The sequence below is a fragment of the Chrysemys picta genome, chromosome 3 (assembly GCF_011386835.1).
Source record: "Chrysemys picta bellii isolate R12L10 chromosome 3, ASM1138683v2, whole genome shotgun sequence".
Classification (NCBI taxonomy): domain Eukaryota; kingdom Metazoa; phylum Chordata; order Testudines; family Emydidae; genus Chrysemys; species Chrysemys picta.
The window spans coordinates 201,777,070-201,791,163 of NC_088793.1; the positions used below are offsets into that span (position 1 = coordinate 201,777,070).

At 41.8% G+C, this 14,094-nt stretch overlaps 1 protein-coding gene across 2 annotated transcripts in view; it reads left to right on the plus strand.

Annotated features, from left to right (window-relative positions):
• Nucleotides 1-14,094, plus strand: part of FERMT1 (FERM domain containing kindlin 1) — a 34,923-nt gene that overhangs the window by 17,676 nt on the left and 3,153 nt on the right. For both annotated transcript variants that reach the window (XM_008173766.4, XM_005287431.5), the window contains exons 8-14: nt 2,508-2,639; nt 2,799-2,848; nt 5,949-6,073; nt 6,893-6,999; nt 8,050-8,271; nt 9,884-10,008; nt 12,198-12,339. In XM_008173766.4, coding sequence (XP_008171988.2) covers nt 2,508-2,639; nt 2,799-2,848; nt 5,949-6,073; nt 6,893-6,999; nt 8,050-8,271; nt 9,884-10,008; nt 12,198-12,339 — 903 coding nt within the window. The remainder of the gene's footprint in view (nt 1-2,507; nt 2,640-2,798; nt 2,849-5,948; nt 6,074-6,892; nt 7,000-8,049; nt 8,272-9,883; nt 10,009-12,197; nt 12,340-14,094) is intronic.

Below are 14,094 nucleotides of genomic sequence, written 5' to 3' on the forward strand. Positions count from 1 at the left end.
ACTTTGCCCTTGAAAAGTAATAAGTATAGGGAAATGATCACTCCCCATTCCTTCTTCCATATATACTTCTCAGTTGCATTTACTTGCAATACCTGTTGTTATAATTCCCTGATCTAATTAGGAAAGACTATTATCTGCTGCATTAAATCTAGTTGGGATGCCATTGTTTAAAACTACTAGATTGTTTTCATCAATGAACTTTTCTAAGCATGCATCATGTTTACCAGTTGTCTGTCTTCCCCACAATTTAGGTCACTGCATATAACATATGGTCTTAGCATTCTTCACTATCTCTTGTAGCTCTGAACTTCCTAATTTGCCACGCGTTACAAATATTATAAATCCTTAAAGAAATATTACTCTTCTGCGTTGGGATCTCAACAGTATTGTATTTTAGGCTTGCTTCTTCATTCTCTACTGCAATGCAGTTTAATCTTTCCCTTTTGAAAGTACAGAACACTTCCTCCTCTTCCTAGTTTTTGGTCTTGCCTAACAGCAATATACCCTGGAATTTTAAAGGCAAGCTTTTCAACCAACCATGTTTCCTGGGTACGTATGACATCTGGTTTAGCTTTCATTTCCAGGATATTTTCTTTTAGTTCTTGACCATGTGCTATCAGGCTGTGTGCATTGAGATCCGCATACTAGTCATATTTCACCATTCACTTAATTCAAAATTGCACGAATGTGGTCTATTGACAAGTTGCTAATATACAAGTATTTCTCATTGCCCTTGTGATAATTTTCATTTTTTCTGACTTTTTTCCCCCCAGTTTGTGATATATAGTTCATCACTTCTATCACTAATGCAATAAACCTTTCTTTTTTCATTACTGGTAGATCATCACCTATTCCTTATGTGGTGTTTATCATATTCTTTATAGAACAAGGCTATGTCTGCAGTTCCCCTTTTTCTGTGCCGATTGTCTCTTTCTTCTCCACCTGATGCTTTGAAAGTCTCCTTACAGTTTTCACATATGTTATTGACAGTTTTTGTCTTTTGCATCTCTTTAGCTTGCCGCAATACACCCTCTATATGCCAGTCTGTGGTTACCACCACAGTTACTACATTTGACCTCTGTCTCTTCTCTACAATTTTCATAGGAATGCTTTCCCCCACATTTACCACATCTTGTTTTCCCTTTACAAACAGCCACTACGTGCTCATACCGTTGGCTGTTGTAACACCTGAAGAGAGGGGGGTTATATGGCTTGGTTCTCAATATCTGAAACCCTAGTGTTACTTTCCCAGGTAGAGTCGCTCCCTTGAATGTAATCAGTACAGCTGTGGATGACTTGCTTTCTTCTCGTTTACTCATTAGTCACTTCCGTACTAATACTTTATCTTCTCCTATACTTTTGGTTATCTCATCATTGGTCAGCTCTAATCGCACTCCGTCTAATACCCCCTTTATTTCAGTCAAATACTTGGGGAGTTGGCAACTTATTTTAACTTTCCCCAGCATTTTAGTTTTTAGCAGTTTATCAGCTTGCTCTTTGTTTTTACATTCAACTAGAAGACCATCTCGCAGCTTCCTAACTCTTACAATATCCCCTACACTTTTGTTTTAATCCAAGCAGCGACTTTCACAGGGTTAACCTCATCTAAGCCTGTTTCTTTGGCTAGGGATCTTACCAATAGAACATTTTGGTTTATTTCCTTCCTCAGCTTTGCTTTTTTGCTGATATCATCTGCTTTTATTCTTTTCTTTTTTCCCCCTACTTTGCCCTGACCTGCACTACAACTACAAACAACTGTCAGTACCACTACATCGCTCAGGGGGAAATCTATACCCCTAGTGTAGGTAGTGTCTTCACTAACTGCTGCAGCTCTGTAAGTGTAGATGAGCCCTGTGTATCCATTCTCCCTCTCTAATAGATTCTTCTTCAGTTTCTAGAGTGACTTCATTTGGGGTCAGGGAATCCTCCATTGCCCCGGCCCCTTCTGCTCTTAGCTATGGGCTTTATATAGGCTCCCCCCATTCCTGTCCAGTGGAGCCTCCCCTTTAATTAGTCCTCCTTGCTCCCTGGGTCCTCCTCCAGGTGTAGCCTAGGTGGGCAATTGGGCCTCGCTTACCCCCTGCAGGCCTTGTGTGGGGGTGGCTACCCCATCACAACCGGCCATAGAACTTCCCCAGCATAATTCCTGTTTGAAACAGAACATCTTTTAGAAAAGCTTGCTGGGCCAGGGTGAGATCGTTAGTCACGGGGGGCACCCTGACAAAATGTAGAATTATCCAAGAGTGGAATGTCACCGTTGGCAATCGCCATACAAGCTCTTTGGCAATAATTGTATTCGAAATCCTATTGTATCTACCCCACTGTTTACAGTCAATGGAAATTCCATCCTAATTCCTCACTATGGAGGCCCACACCAGGTGGACCCCGCCCTAGAAAATTGATTGCACTCTTTTCAGAGTCTTTGCTTACAGGTAGCCAGTGATATTTACAGTCCGTTTTTGAAATAAACTAGGCCTTTCAATCCAACTCTCTCTATTTTATTACAGTATCACTTAAGCAAGTTATCGTTAGCATCAGAGGCACAAGACTTCACAAATGAATCTGAAGTTGATGAAGTGGAAGCTGCGCTTTCCAATCTGGAAGTGACGCTGGAAGGTGGAAAAATGGATAACATTTTGGTATGTCATTTGGGGTCCCGAGGTTGCTCCCACTGAAGTCACTGAATCAAATACCTTGGCTTTATATCTTGAGAACTCTAGTAAGAAAGCAGGACCTGAAGGGTGTGACAGCCCTTTAGGAAGTGTGTTGTAATAAAATTTATCCTTGATTATCCTTAGGAGGACATTACAGACATACCGAAACTTGCAGATAATCTCAGGCTCTTTAGGTGAGTAAACACAAAAAGATTAAACAAAAAACAAAGCTATGCATGTGAAGATTCCTTCAGTTTTGTTGCCTTTTAATGCTGTCCAAGTGATCTCTAAGAATGATTTTGAGGAGAGCAGTGAAGATATCTGATAAGTGTATATAACAAATTACAGAACTGACACTTTGGCATAATGTCCTTTTTTGCTGCTGCTGCTTCTTCCTCCCCTCCCCCTCCCCCCCCCCGATCTTCATCTGGTATAAATCCATTGCAGTCAAGGGAGCTAAACAGATTTACATCTACTGAAGAGCTGGCCCTTTATACATAAGAGTTCACTGAAAATTCTCCATCAAAACTTTTTTTGACAAAAAAAATTGCTTTTTTTCCCTAAATCAAATATTTCACAAATTTTTGTTTTTTCCAATTTTTCTGTGGTTCCCCCCCCAATGTGAAACCAATTTTTTATTTTTTGCCTCCAAAAATGTATAAATTAAGGGGAAAAGTCCTCCTAAAATCGTGCATTTCTTTCTAATATTTTTAACAGTAAATACTGAAATATTACAGCTGGTTAGAAACATTAACACACACAGGGGGCCAGATTTAAATGATTTCAAACGGAGTTATACCAGTTTGAAATTGGAGTAATGCTGTGGTGAATCATGTCTCTAATATCTAGCCTTCAAAGGGTTAGATTTTTATTGGTAAAGGTCAATTTCACCATACACCCACAAACCGATGAAAAATTATTTCTATTGATAATAAAATTTGCAGATAGGCAAAGTTTAGAAAAATGCTACTTGAGAAGTTAGTAGAGTTTGAATTAAGGCTATTTACTTTGTATATTTTGACATATGATGTGGACAACTTGTGTTAATGATTATAAAACTTAAACTTTTTTAATCTCAACATCGATTGTCATTAAATAATTGTCTGACCTTCCCATCATCTGAACCCCTGTAGGTTCCCACAACTGTGAAAATTTAAGTTGATTAAAGGTGGGGGAAAAGCTTTAAAATAAAAATGTCAAAAAAAAATTTTAAATTGAATTCTGCCAAGCCTAATAACATGTAACCTGCACAAGAAACAGTCCAAAAAGTACAATTCCATCATCATATTACAAATGATCATGAGTAGGATGTTGTACTGAATCACATCACAGCGACTGCAACGTTTGTAATATTTGTTGTTTCAAAACGGACCCAGTTTTTAGAGAAACAAAGCCTTCTATTGTGGGATTATTTATGTTTCATTCTCTGGACAAATCATATTGCACTGACCTCACTTGCTAAATGGCTCAAATAAACCTGCAATGTAGAGCTGTCATATCTGCATATGAAAGTTGCCTGGTCATTTCCAGTAAAGAAATCAGTTCAACAGTTATGACGCTTTCAAGGTGTGTTAAGATGAAAGCAAACTCAACCCTTTTAAGTGCTATCAGTTCCGTAGTTTTAGTAATGGATTGTTTGTTTCTCCCTTCCCCCTCCACCTCCCTAACAAGGCGGTTATCTTCAGACAGCATTCAGTGGTTATTTTTAACCATTAAGAATGTTATAAATCACACAGTAAACCAAAGGCATTTCAAAGGATATATGAAAATCAGATTAGATGTAAAACATTCCTATAAAAGGCTAGTAGTGTTTTGTTACTAATACTTGCTTTGTTGCACTGCTAAATACACAGTTTTGCAAACCTGAACATGTTTGCACTGACAGATGCATTCACATGCATCATGTTGAATCACAGTGTGTGTCATTGCAACATATTGGGAAAACAATATTTGCATTTGTATGGGTGATAATATTGGGTAGTTCGCTCACATCTGGCCCAAAACTACTGGACTATATTTTTTATTTTAAATGAGTAATAAGTAAGGCTGGTTGAAAATTTTCTATCCGAACTTCTTTTTTGGAAAATTGGGTTTTTGACTAAACAAAAGTTTTCACAGCTGGTGTCCGCTTTCCTCTGAAATGTTTGTTGCTTTTGTTTTTGTGGTTTGGGGTTTTTTTTTCCCCATCAGAAAAATGAAAACCAAATATTGTTCATTGCCAAAAAGTTTTTTAGGTTTTTTTTTTGACAAAAAGTCAAAATTTTCTAGATGGAAAAATTCTCATTTCCCAATCAGCTCCAGTACTAAATGGACAGTAGTGTTCTGTAATTCTTAAAGATCAATAATGACTTTTTAGAATTTGTACATGAAGGGTTTCACTACTCAAGTCAACAGTATTTTAACTAGATTATGTTTTTAACTTAAAATAGTGATTGTTTCTTCAAACATATTAGGTTTGATCCTCCTCTTGCTAGTGTCTTATCAGTGGAGTTACTCCTGATTTAGACCAGTATAAACAAGACGAGAATCACACTGAGTTGTGGATAGTCCTAGAGAAAATGTTACTCAATTAATTAAACAATTGCAACTCCTCCCTAAGGTAGATGCATTTAAACTGGTTTAAGAGGTTTAGCTTGCATTGGTAAAGTACTGAATTAAATGAAACTGATTAAAGCCAGAGTCAAACCGGTTTAAGTGTGTCGATGAGGGGTTTACAGCAGTTTTACTAGATTAATTTAAAATGATTATTTATTATTATATGCCTAGGAGCCCTAGTTAAGGACCAGGACCCATTGTGCTAGGTGCTGTTCAAACACTAAACAACAAGACAGCCCTTGCCCCAGAGATTGTACAATCGAAGTATAGATTAATTTAGATGCAATTTTTGTAATAAAGACAAGGCCTCGGAAACCACAGTGGAGCATTGGAATTAATGTATACATTGTATTAGCAGTAGTGTATTTATCAGACAAAACCTCATTTAGCCTTTTTAGAAGAGATTGATACTGATTATTAATGTAAAACTTTAAAGATGGACCTTAATCAATATTCTGGGTATAAACATCCCTGGACTTCAGGGTAACTTGGAGTTTGTTCTGGACAATGGGGATTGAGCCTTCTCTCACTTACACAGGTTACACAAATCATGAGTAACTCCTCTCAAGTCAGTAAATGAATGACCTCGGTGGAGGTACGCTGGATCTATACTGGTGTATCTGAGAGCATTCTATGGCCCAGCGATTTGTAGGTTGTAACGTAAGCCATAAAACTGATTCACATCCTCTTTATTTGTAGGCCCAAGAAGCTAACGCTAAAAGCCTTCAAGCAGTATTGGTTTGTCTTTAAAGACACTTCAGTATCTTATTTTAAAAACAAGGAAGCTGGCCACGGAGAACCCATTGAGAAGCTAAACCTAAAAGGTAGGCCTTTGTTTTTCCTTTTCCATAGTATGGAAAAATTAATCGAGAACTCACTGTAAATTGTATACTAAAAGATCAGTATGGTAGCACTTAATCCTACGGCTGTTTACAGATATTGGCCTATTTTGGGCCTGATCATACAGGCTTTACCTGCAGAAAGAGGCCCAGGTGAACTGTACTAGCCCAAAAGGATGTGTTCCCAGCCTATCTGGCCTGACTTGCAAAGTGCTTAGGGCCACTGAACTCAGTGGAAATTGAGAGAACTTGCAGCCATGAAGATCAGACCCTCTGTTTGCGACACTTCTGTTTCCAAATATTTGTATACTGTATGTTTAAGGCAAATTCTCACCCCTGTCCTTGCAAAAAAGTAAACTGGTAATAGAGGATTTGGGTAAAATTCCAAAAAGTGCCCAAGACCCATTTTCAAAACCAGTCACTTTTGAAAATGGGCCTTAGCCTCCTAAATCACTTAGGTGCTTTTGGAAATTTTACCCTATTCCACTAAACACATTTCCATTATAATGCTATATTAAATTATTGCTAACCTCAATGTTGAGAATTTCAGACCTCTTCTTTACCTCACTGGTCATATTCTTGTGATTCAAGTTACACATTGTGCTCTTAGCACTACAGGTGCTCCGCACTTCTGCAAATTAGACCAGTCATTTAGGTGCCGTGCTTTGGGTTAATGTTTGAAAATCTTGCCCACGGATCTCAAACGATTAAACACCGCCTTTCCACAGCTATAATAGTTACTGCACCTCTGATGTTAACTAAATACATGTATCCTTCATTTCTTTTTGTCCCTCCGTCATTTAGGATGTGAAGTTGTACCAGATGTCAATGTAGCCGGGAGAAAATTTGGAATTAAATTACTAATTCCTGTTGCTGATGGCATGAATGAAGTGTATTTGAGATGCGATAATGTGAGTAATGAGACACAAAGCACATTCCTTATTCTGGATGTTTATTATGGCCCTTCCTGGGAAGGCAAGTCACAGAACAGCACCTGTGATAGACCCTGTACAGATAAATAAAGATGCCCCAGAGATATCACAATCTGTATGTCAGATAGGATGCCACAAGTGGACAAAACAGGAGAATGGGATGTGGGCTGGTAGAGGGGATAAAGTAATGAGAAAATAGAGTTCATTCATGTATTCACATGTAGAGCCGTTTGAAACAAGTAAGCGCATGGTGAAAAACTTCAAAATAAATGAAAATGTTTTGTTTTGAAATTTTCAGTGACACATTTTTTTCCTCGCTTTTTTCCCCACTGGAAAAGCGGGCAGCGGGAAGGATAGTCGAAAAGTAAGAGTGATTTACACACACACACATTTTTTGAATTTTATTGTATCGAAATTTGTCATTAAAACATGTCGACCCAAATGAAGATTCTTTGTAAAAATTTTCATTCTGGTCCAAAAAAAAAAAAAAAAAAATTCCCTGGAAAATATCCTCCCGGCTCTATTCCAAAGCATTTTATTTTACTCGGTAGGCTCAGTAGCCACTGCTGGAGCCAGGATAATGTATCAAATGGTTTCCCACAATATTCACTTGGATAAAATATTGAATTTGCTTCTGTTCTGTTTATGTCCGTGAGTCAGCTACGCTGAGCCCCCACAGTTGCTACTGAAGTCAATGGGAACTACAGATGCGAGGCATTTCTCAGTCAGGCCCTGTGTGAATGTTCTACCAAGCAGGAATGTTAACAGCTGATTTCAAATAAACATCCAAGAATATTCCATGGAAGCAGCTTTGGAACTCACTGCGGTAATCGTGTCCCGGGAAGCTGATTTCGAGTTACATTAGCCCAATCAGAGAACAGCATTGATACATGTGATCTGTGTGTCCAAACTTAACTAATCGGCACAGCTTGACTTTTGGGTGTTGAATGATCATAATGAACTGCGTGTGAGCAACAAATGGCAAGAAGTTGGCCAGTAATTGCAAACGATTGGGGGTTTTTATTGCAGGAGAATCAATATGCGTGCTGGATGGCTGCTTGTGTCTTAGCTGCCAAAGGCAAAACAATGGCAGACAGCTCTTACCGGCCCGAGGTGCATAAAATCCTTTCATTCCTGAAGATGAAGAACCGGAGCACGTCCCCGCAGGCGGTCTCCGATCCAGAGAGCGTGGACATGAAACCGGAACGCTTCGTCTCACCACGATACGCCAAAAAATACAAGTCCAAACAGGTACGGCTGGCGTCCCCGAGGTTAGGCTGGCCCCTGGGAAAGGAGAGATGACAGATACACTGTGGGCTGGAGCCCAGGGTCAGACTGGCTCAGAACGGTGCTGGGAGACTACTCAAGGGGCTCCTTGCCACAGCCTGGAATATCTTACAACAATAATTCTCTTCCGTGTTTAAAGAGAGGCCTGTCTCTTTAAAACAAGCACAGAGACAGGCTCTCAACACTTGCTTTCTCCCAGGAAGCCCCCTGCAGCCACCCCTCTGTCTCCAAAGCCAGTGGCTGCCTCCCACTGATCGTGCTGGCACCCCAGAAGGTTGCACGAGGGACAGGGTTGTCTGTACCTTAGGTAGATAGGATCCTCCTTTATAGGGCCGCAGCCTCAGAGGGGCCCCCTGCTGCAGGACTCATGCGCTTCCAGCCCCTCTGGCATTAGATCAGGAATCAGCGTGGTAAAACTGCTCCCTAGCAAAGGGCACCTTTGTTTGCACCGATGTACTTGTCACTAGATTGTGCAAATGGAGCCCTAGAGCTTGCTAAGTGCCGTGACTGCAAAGGGCATGAATGAGTACCAAATGTAACAGCCTGGTGTCATAAAGGAGCCTGCTTCTCTCATTGGCTTTAAGCCTGATCTGCAGGTGATCGGGGTCCATTTCCCCAGCGCTCTGCAGGGCTCCTTGGTAGCATATTTAGCATTCCAGCAGGATTGCTCAGGAGTGACGCTGCGCACAGCAATTCAGTTTCCACGCCATGAGCTCCTGCGGTCACCAGGCCGCAAGTCGGGGTAGCAGCCGCAGGTGGACCCAGCACAAAGCAGAAACAGGGAAGTGCACCGGGCCAAAACAAGGATGTAGGATGAGAACCAGAAATGAGCCAGCCAAAGAATCGCTAGCCTGAGGCAGCGTAGGGTGATGGAATGAGCCGTCGCTCCGGGCTAGCTGGGATCGGAGGGCCATATTGTACTGAATGTGCAGCTTGGAAACTCAAAGCTCTTCCTGTGCTGTCGCTTTGTTGGCAAACAATCGACAGAGGGCCGGATTCCCTCCGTGCACGCCAGCTGCTCTGCACCAATCAGGCAAGGTAGAGCAGTCGTAAATCCATTAGGTCTGGCTTCATGAGGCTCCTGCATGCCTAGAGGAATCCTTGGGTGGCAAAGAGCCACTGTAGGAGCTCCTACACCACCCGACACCTGGCCTGCAGTGCAGGGGATGTGGCCAGAAAGAGGGGGAGTGAGTGGCCGGGGCCTCCTAACATCCCAGAAGTCTCCAGCTATGGAATGCTCCTTAGGGGAGGTGGGCAGCAAACCTAAAATACAGCAGCCCTGAGGTTGCTCTGCTTTATGTTGGATCCCAGCACAGCAGAGAATGAGGATCAGGCAGGTATCTTTATGCCCCAGACTCTCCTGATCTGCACTGAGCAGAACAAGGCTACAGGTCAGGATTTGTCCCTGAGTGAATATAGGACCTTGTTTACTTAGGAGAGTGACTACTTCCTCCTGAACCATTTGTGTCTGAACGTGGCCTTGGAGCTGATACTATTTTATTTAAAGAAAACAAAGGATATTTTTGCACTGCACTCATCAACCCTCTGAAATCCTCCTCTCTCCTGTCTCTCTCAGTTGGCCGCCCGCATTCTGGAAGCCCATCAAAACGTGGCACAGATGCCGCTAGTGGAAGCCAAGTTGCGCTTTATCCAGGCGTGGCAGTCCCTCCCTGAGTTCGGTTTAACATACTACATTGTAAGGTAATAATGTCAGACTGCCCTGCTGTTTTCCTGGTCAGTGATTTTCAGAGACTCCTTTGAGTCACAGTTCTTAAGAACATGATCTGACACTTTTTTTAAATTCTGGAAACCTGCATGCTGTTTTAGAACCAGCTTTATTCTTGGTTTGTACAGCACCGAGCACTATGGGGTTCTGGCCCAGGACAAGGGCTCTTAGGCACTACAGCAATACAAGTAATAAATAGTAATAATATTTCTATTAGGTGGTAGCACTTAGGAGCCCCATTACTCCCCATTGTGTTTGGCATTGTACAAAACATGATGAGTTTTGACTGAAGTAAGGTGCCCGGAGGAATAAACTAGACTTATCACTCACACAAACTCAAAGATGGAAAAAGCACCATTTCTTCCACTGTGCATTGCATCTCATCGCTCCTGCTCTTTCCCAGTAGCACTCGAGGCAACACTGCATTTCTTTTAAGCATCACACCTGCTTTGGCAATTCATTACATACTATATGCATTCAAATAGCAAACTGTCAGCTCCTCCATATCTCAGGGCTTGTCTCCACTTAGTGGGGGATCGACGAGCGGCAATCGATACACCGGGGGTCGATTTAGTGGGTCTAGTGAAGACCTGCTAAATTGACCGCCAATCACCCTCCTGTCGACTCCGGTACTCCACCGGAATGAGAAGACTAAGGTAAGTCGACAGGAGAGTTTCTCCCGTCAACCCAGTGTGGTGTAGACACCGCAATAAGTCGACCTAAGCTATGTCAACTTCTGCTACGTTATTCACATAGCTGGAGTTGCATAACTTAGGTCGACTTAGCCCCATAGTGTAGACCTGCCCTCAGTTGTCAGCTGGAAGCTGGGGTCCGAACAAATAGGGTCCAATTCTGCTCTTAGTTATTGCCTTGCAGCATCCATCTCCCACTGCTCTGGGCCTTCCTAAGGTTTCAGTAGGGATATACGGGTGCATCTGAGGGCAGAATTTAGACCATTGAGTCACAATTGCTCTCCCCAAAAAGTTCAGCAAAATTTACAGAGCAAAAAAAAAAAAACATATAAGGCACATCCCTTATTTGGTGCCTACTGTCCTGTATAAAGACAATTTAGGATGCACTTTGTCCCATGTTTCATCAATAATTCTGCAAAAGGTCCTAAACTGTGATACAAATGCATGATTTTGTAGCGTAGATAACATATTTGTGCAATGATGTTCTGTAAACTGATAGGCAGTTATCTGATATCTCTCTCACACACACACAAACACAAAAATTCTGATCTGGTTCAAGTCCTCTCCCGCAGGGCCAGCTGTGTGATCTTAGACGAGATTCCAAAATAGAATCAAAGTAACACAGGGGGTGGGGGGAAGGAATTGCTTTTCCTAGCTATCTCCTGGGCCCCTTGCCAAGTTCCCATGGAAGGACTTTCCTTGGTCTTACCTCAAATGCTTATATCCTCCAGAGTGAGGCAGGAGCATTCCTTTATATAGTTTCCTGCAGGTGTCACATGACACTTTGTCAATGGACCCCCCCCCTTCTCCATTATGTGATTTGTGTGGAAACTACAACTCCCAGCAGCCCCCAGGCTTAAAGGGGCTGTGTCCCTGTATCAGCTTCTTTGGAGCAAGGATCACCTTTTTGTTCTGTGTTTGTGTAACATTTATCACAATGGGGTCCTGGTCCATGACTAGGGTGCCAATGTGCTACCATAAGATAAATCGTAACAATAATAATAAAGATGTACCAGCCGTGCCTGTGTTTACAAGCCAGCACTCTTACATGTCCCTTAAAATAAGCTTTTTTTTTTCCTGTATTTTTCATACAATCCTCCTTTATTTCCCTAAAATGTTGGTGGCTGAATAGCTACATTCCCATGAGAATACACTCTTCTGCTGTATTTTCATAGCCACTGCCATATTTTACCAGGCCATATTCTTGCCTTGTGCTACGCACCTCAGCAGAGAAGGAGCCAAACTTTCCCAAGCTCCAGGATGTTGTGATCAGCGGGTTTGATTCAAGCCCGTTACTGCTCCAACCTCCTGCGTTGCTCAGGCTGCCTCTGGGTGCTTGCGTTGTGGCTTACCTGTGGCCAGGCAGCGGAAGCCTCCTCCCCCTTTTTGCCACACTTGCATAAGGGACAGGTGAAATATCTCACTAGGGAAATGTGCTGCAGAATGAACCTGCTTTTCCCCCCCCCCCCCAGATTTAAAGGAAGCAAGAAAGATGATCTGCTGGGAATTTCCTATAACAGGCTGATTAGGATCGATGCAGCCACTGGGGATCCTATCACAACGTGGAGATTCTCCAGTATGAAGCAGTGGAATGTGAACTGGGAAATACGTCAGGTAAAATCAGAACAGCTCTTCATGTCTGATTCCTACATTGCAATCACCTGAAGATGCTTTCACCAGATCATTTTTAAACCCAAAAACTAGTCTGATGTCACGACTTATTAAATAATCCATTTGTGTGACTTGGTATTATACTAGCAAGACAAGATGGGTGAGAATCTCTTTTATTGGCCCAACTTCTGTTGGTGAGAGAGACATGCTTTTGAGCCACAAAGAGCTCTTTGAAGCTTGAAAGCTTGTCTGTCTTTAGCCCATAGGGCTAGTTTGCCTTTATTATATTCACTGCCTTGTCTTTATTATATTCAGCAGTAATGCGAGGAACCTACAGGCCTGTACCCTGTACGACATTAGCTTCAGCACTTAGTATAACGCTTAAGGCCTATGAACTTTGGCACAGATAAATGGCCCAATGGTAACCCCCACATTTTGGGGAACTGAGAATACCAGTCAACCACAGGAACATGAGTTAACATCTGCAGATGACTGCCCACAAGAATGCCATGGCAAGGAATTAACATATATGACAATAAGTTGAGATCATTGATATACTAACCTATAGGAGAAGGGCACCTCAACATTAATAGGGTGAGGAAATACAAATAAGGAAGAGGGGAGGAACCCCTACTGAATAGGCGTTCGACTTAGTGGCATCAGCGTAACATATTATACAAGTTCTATCCCAGCCTGCAGACAGTAGGAAAGAGATGTAGCCTTTGGGAGGTGCCAGAATGGTGCCCACTGGTGATGGTGATGAGGAAGATGATGGCTAACATTTCAGGTTGTTCTACAAGGGATGGTAAGAGTACATGGATGTGCAGATGGACATTCTATATTATCACTATCTATCTTACTGAATTAGGGTGTTTGTGATTGTGCTAAATGTACTAATAAATTATTGTAAATATAGACGTTTTCCTATAGTGTGAGTGTTGGAACTGTGCATATTGGGGTTCCCACCTCTACAATAATTTTAATAATACTGGGCCTGATCTTGGGACAAGAACCTGTCAACCCTCAAAGTGATAACTGGAAATTCTTAAGTAATCAATATAATTAATACAAGAATCTATAGATCAGGCTACATTCTCACCAGTAGAAGTTGATCCAATAAAAGAGATTACCTCACCTACTTTGCCTTTTTAATATCCTGGGACTGACGTGGCTACAACGACACTGCATACAACATTGGTATTATGTTTTTTTTTTTTTTAACAGGCAGAGACTGAAATTTAAAGCAAAATCAGAAAAATGCAAAAATGGCACCTGCTTAACATGTCTCCCTGTATGCCTTTAAGTCAGATCTGCTCATTGTAATTCACTAGAAAAGGGACAAATTCGGCCGTCAGTTAAATTCTGCCCCTGATTTCATTGGGATGGGACAGATGAACTCAAGAGCAGAATCAGCTTCCAACGTGTTTTTAATGCTTTACCAGTAAAGTGATAGCACAGTCAGATGGATTACAGTCTGCCTGACCCATCATTCTCTACACTCCAGAGGCAGATTCTTGATTTCTGGGAATGATGTGAGATGCAGAAAGAACCCAGCTTGACTCTCAGATCCCAGGCTGAGTTTGCAGGGCTAAAATGGAAATAATCTTCAGGCTCTGCTACTTCAATGCATAAGTCACTGAGAGAGGGGTAAATATGGACTGCCACAATGTCATTTTTACAGAGATTCTCAGCTTCCTTGGTCCAGCCAAGCTTTGCTCAGTGTAGGATTTGGTAATTGGAGGGCAAAGGTGGCTTTAA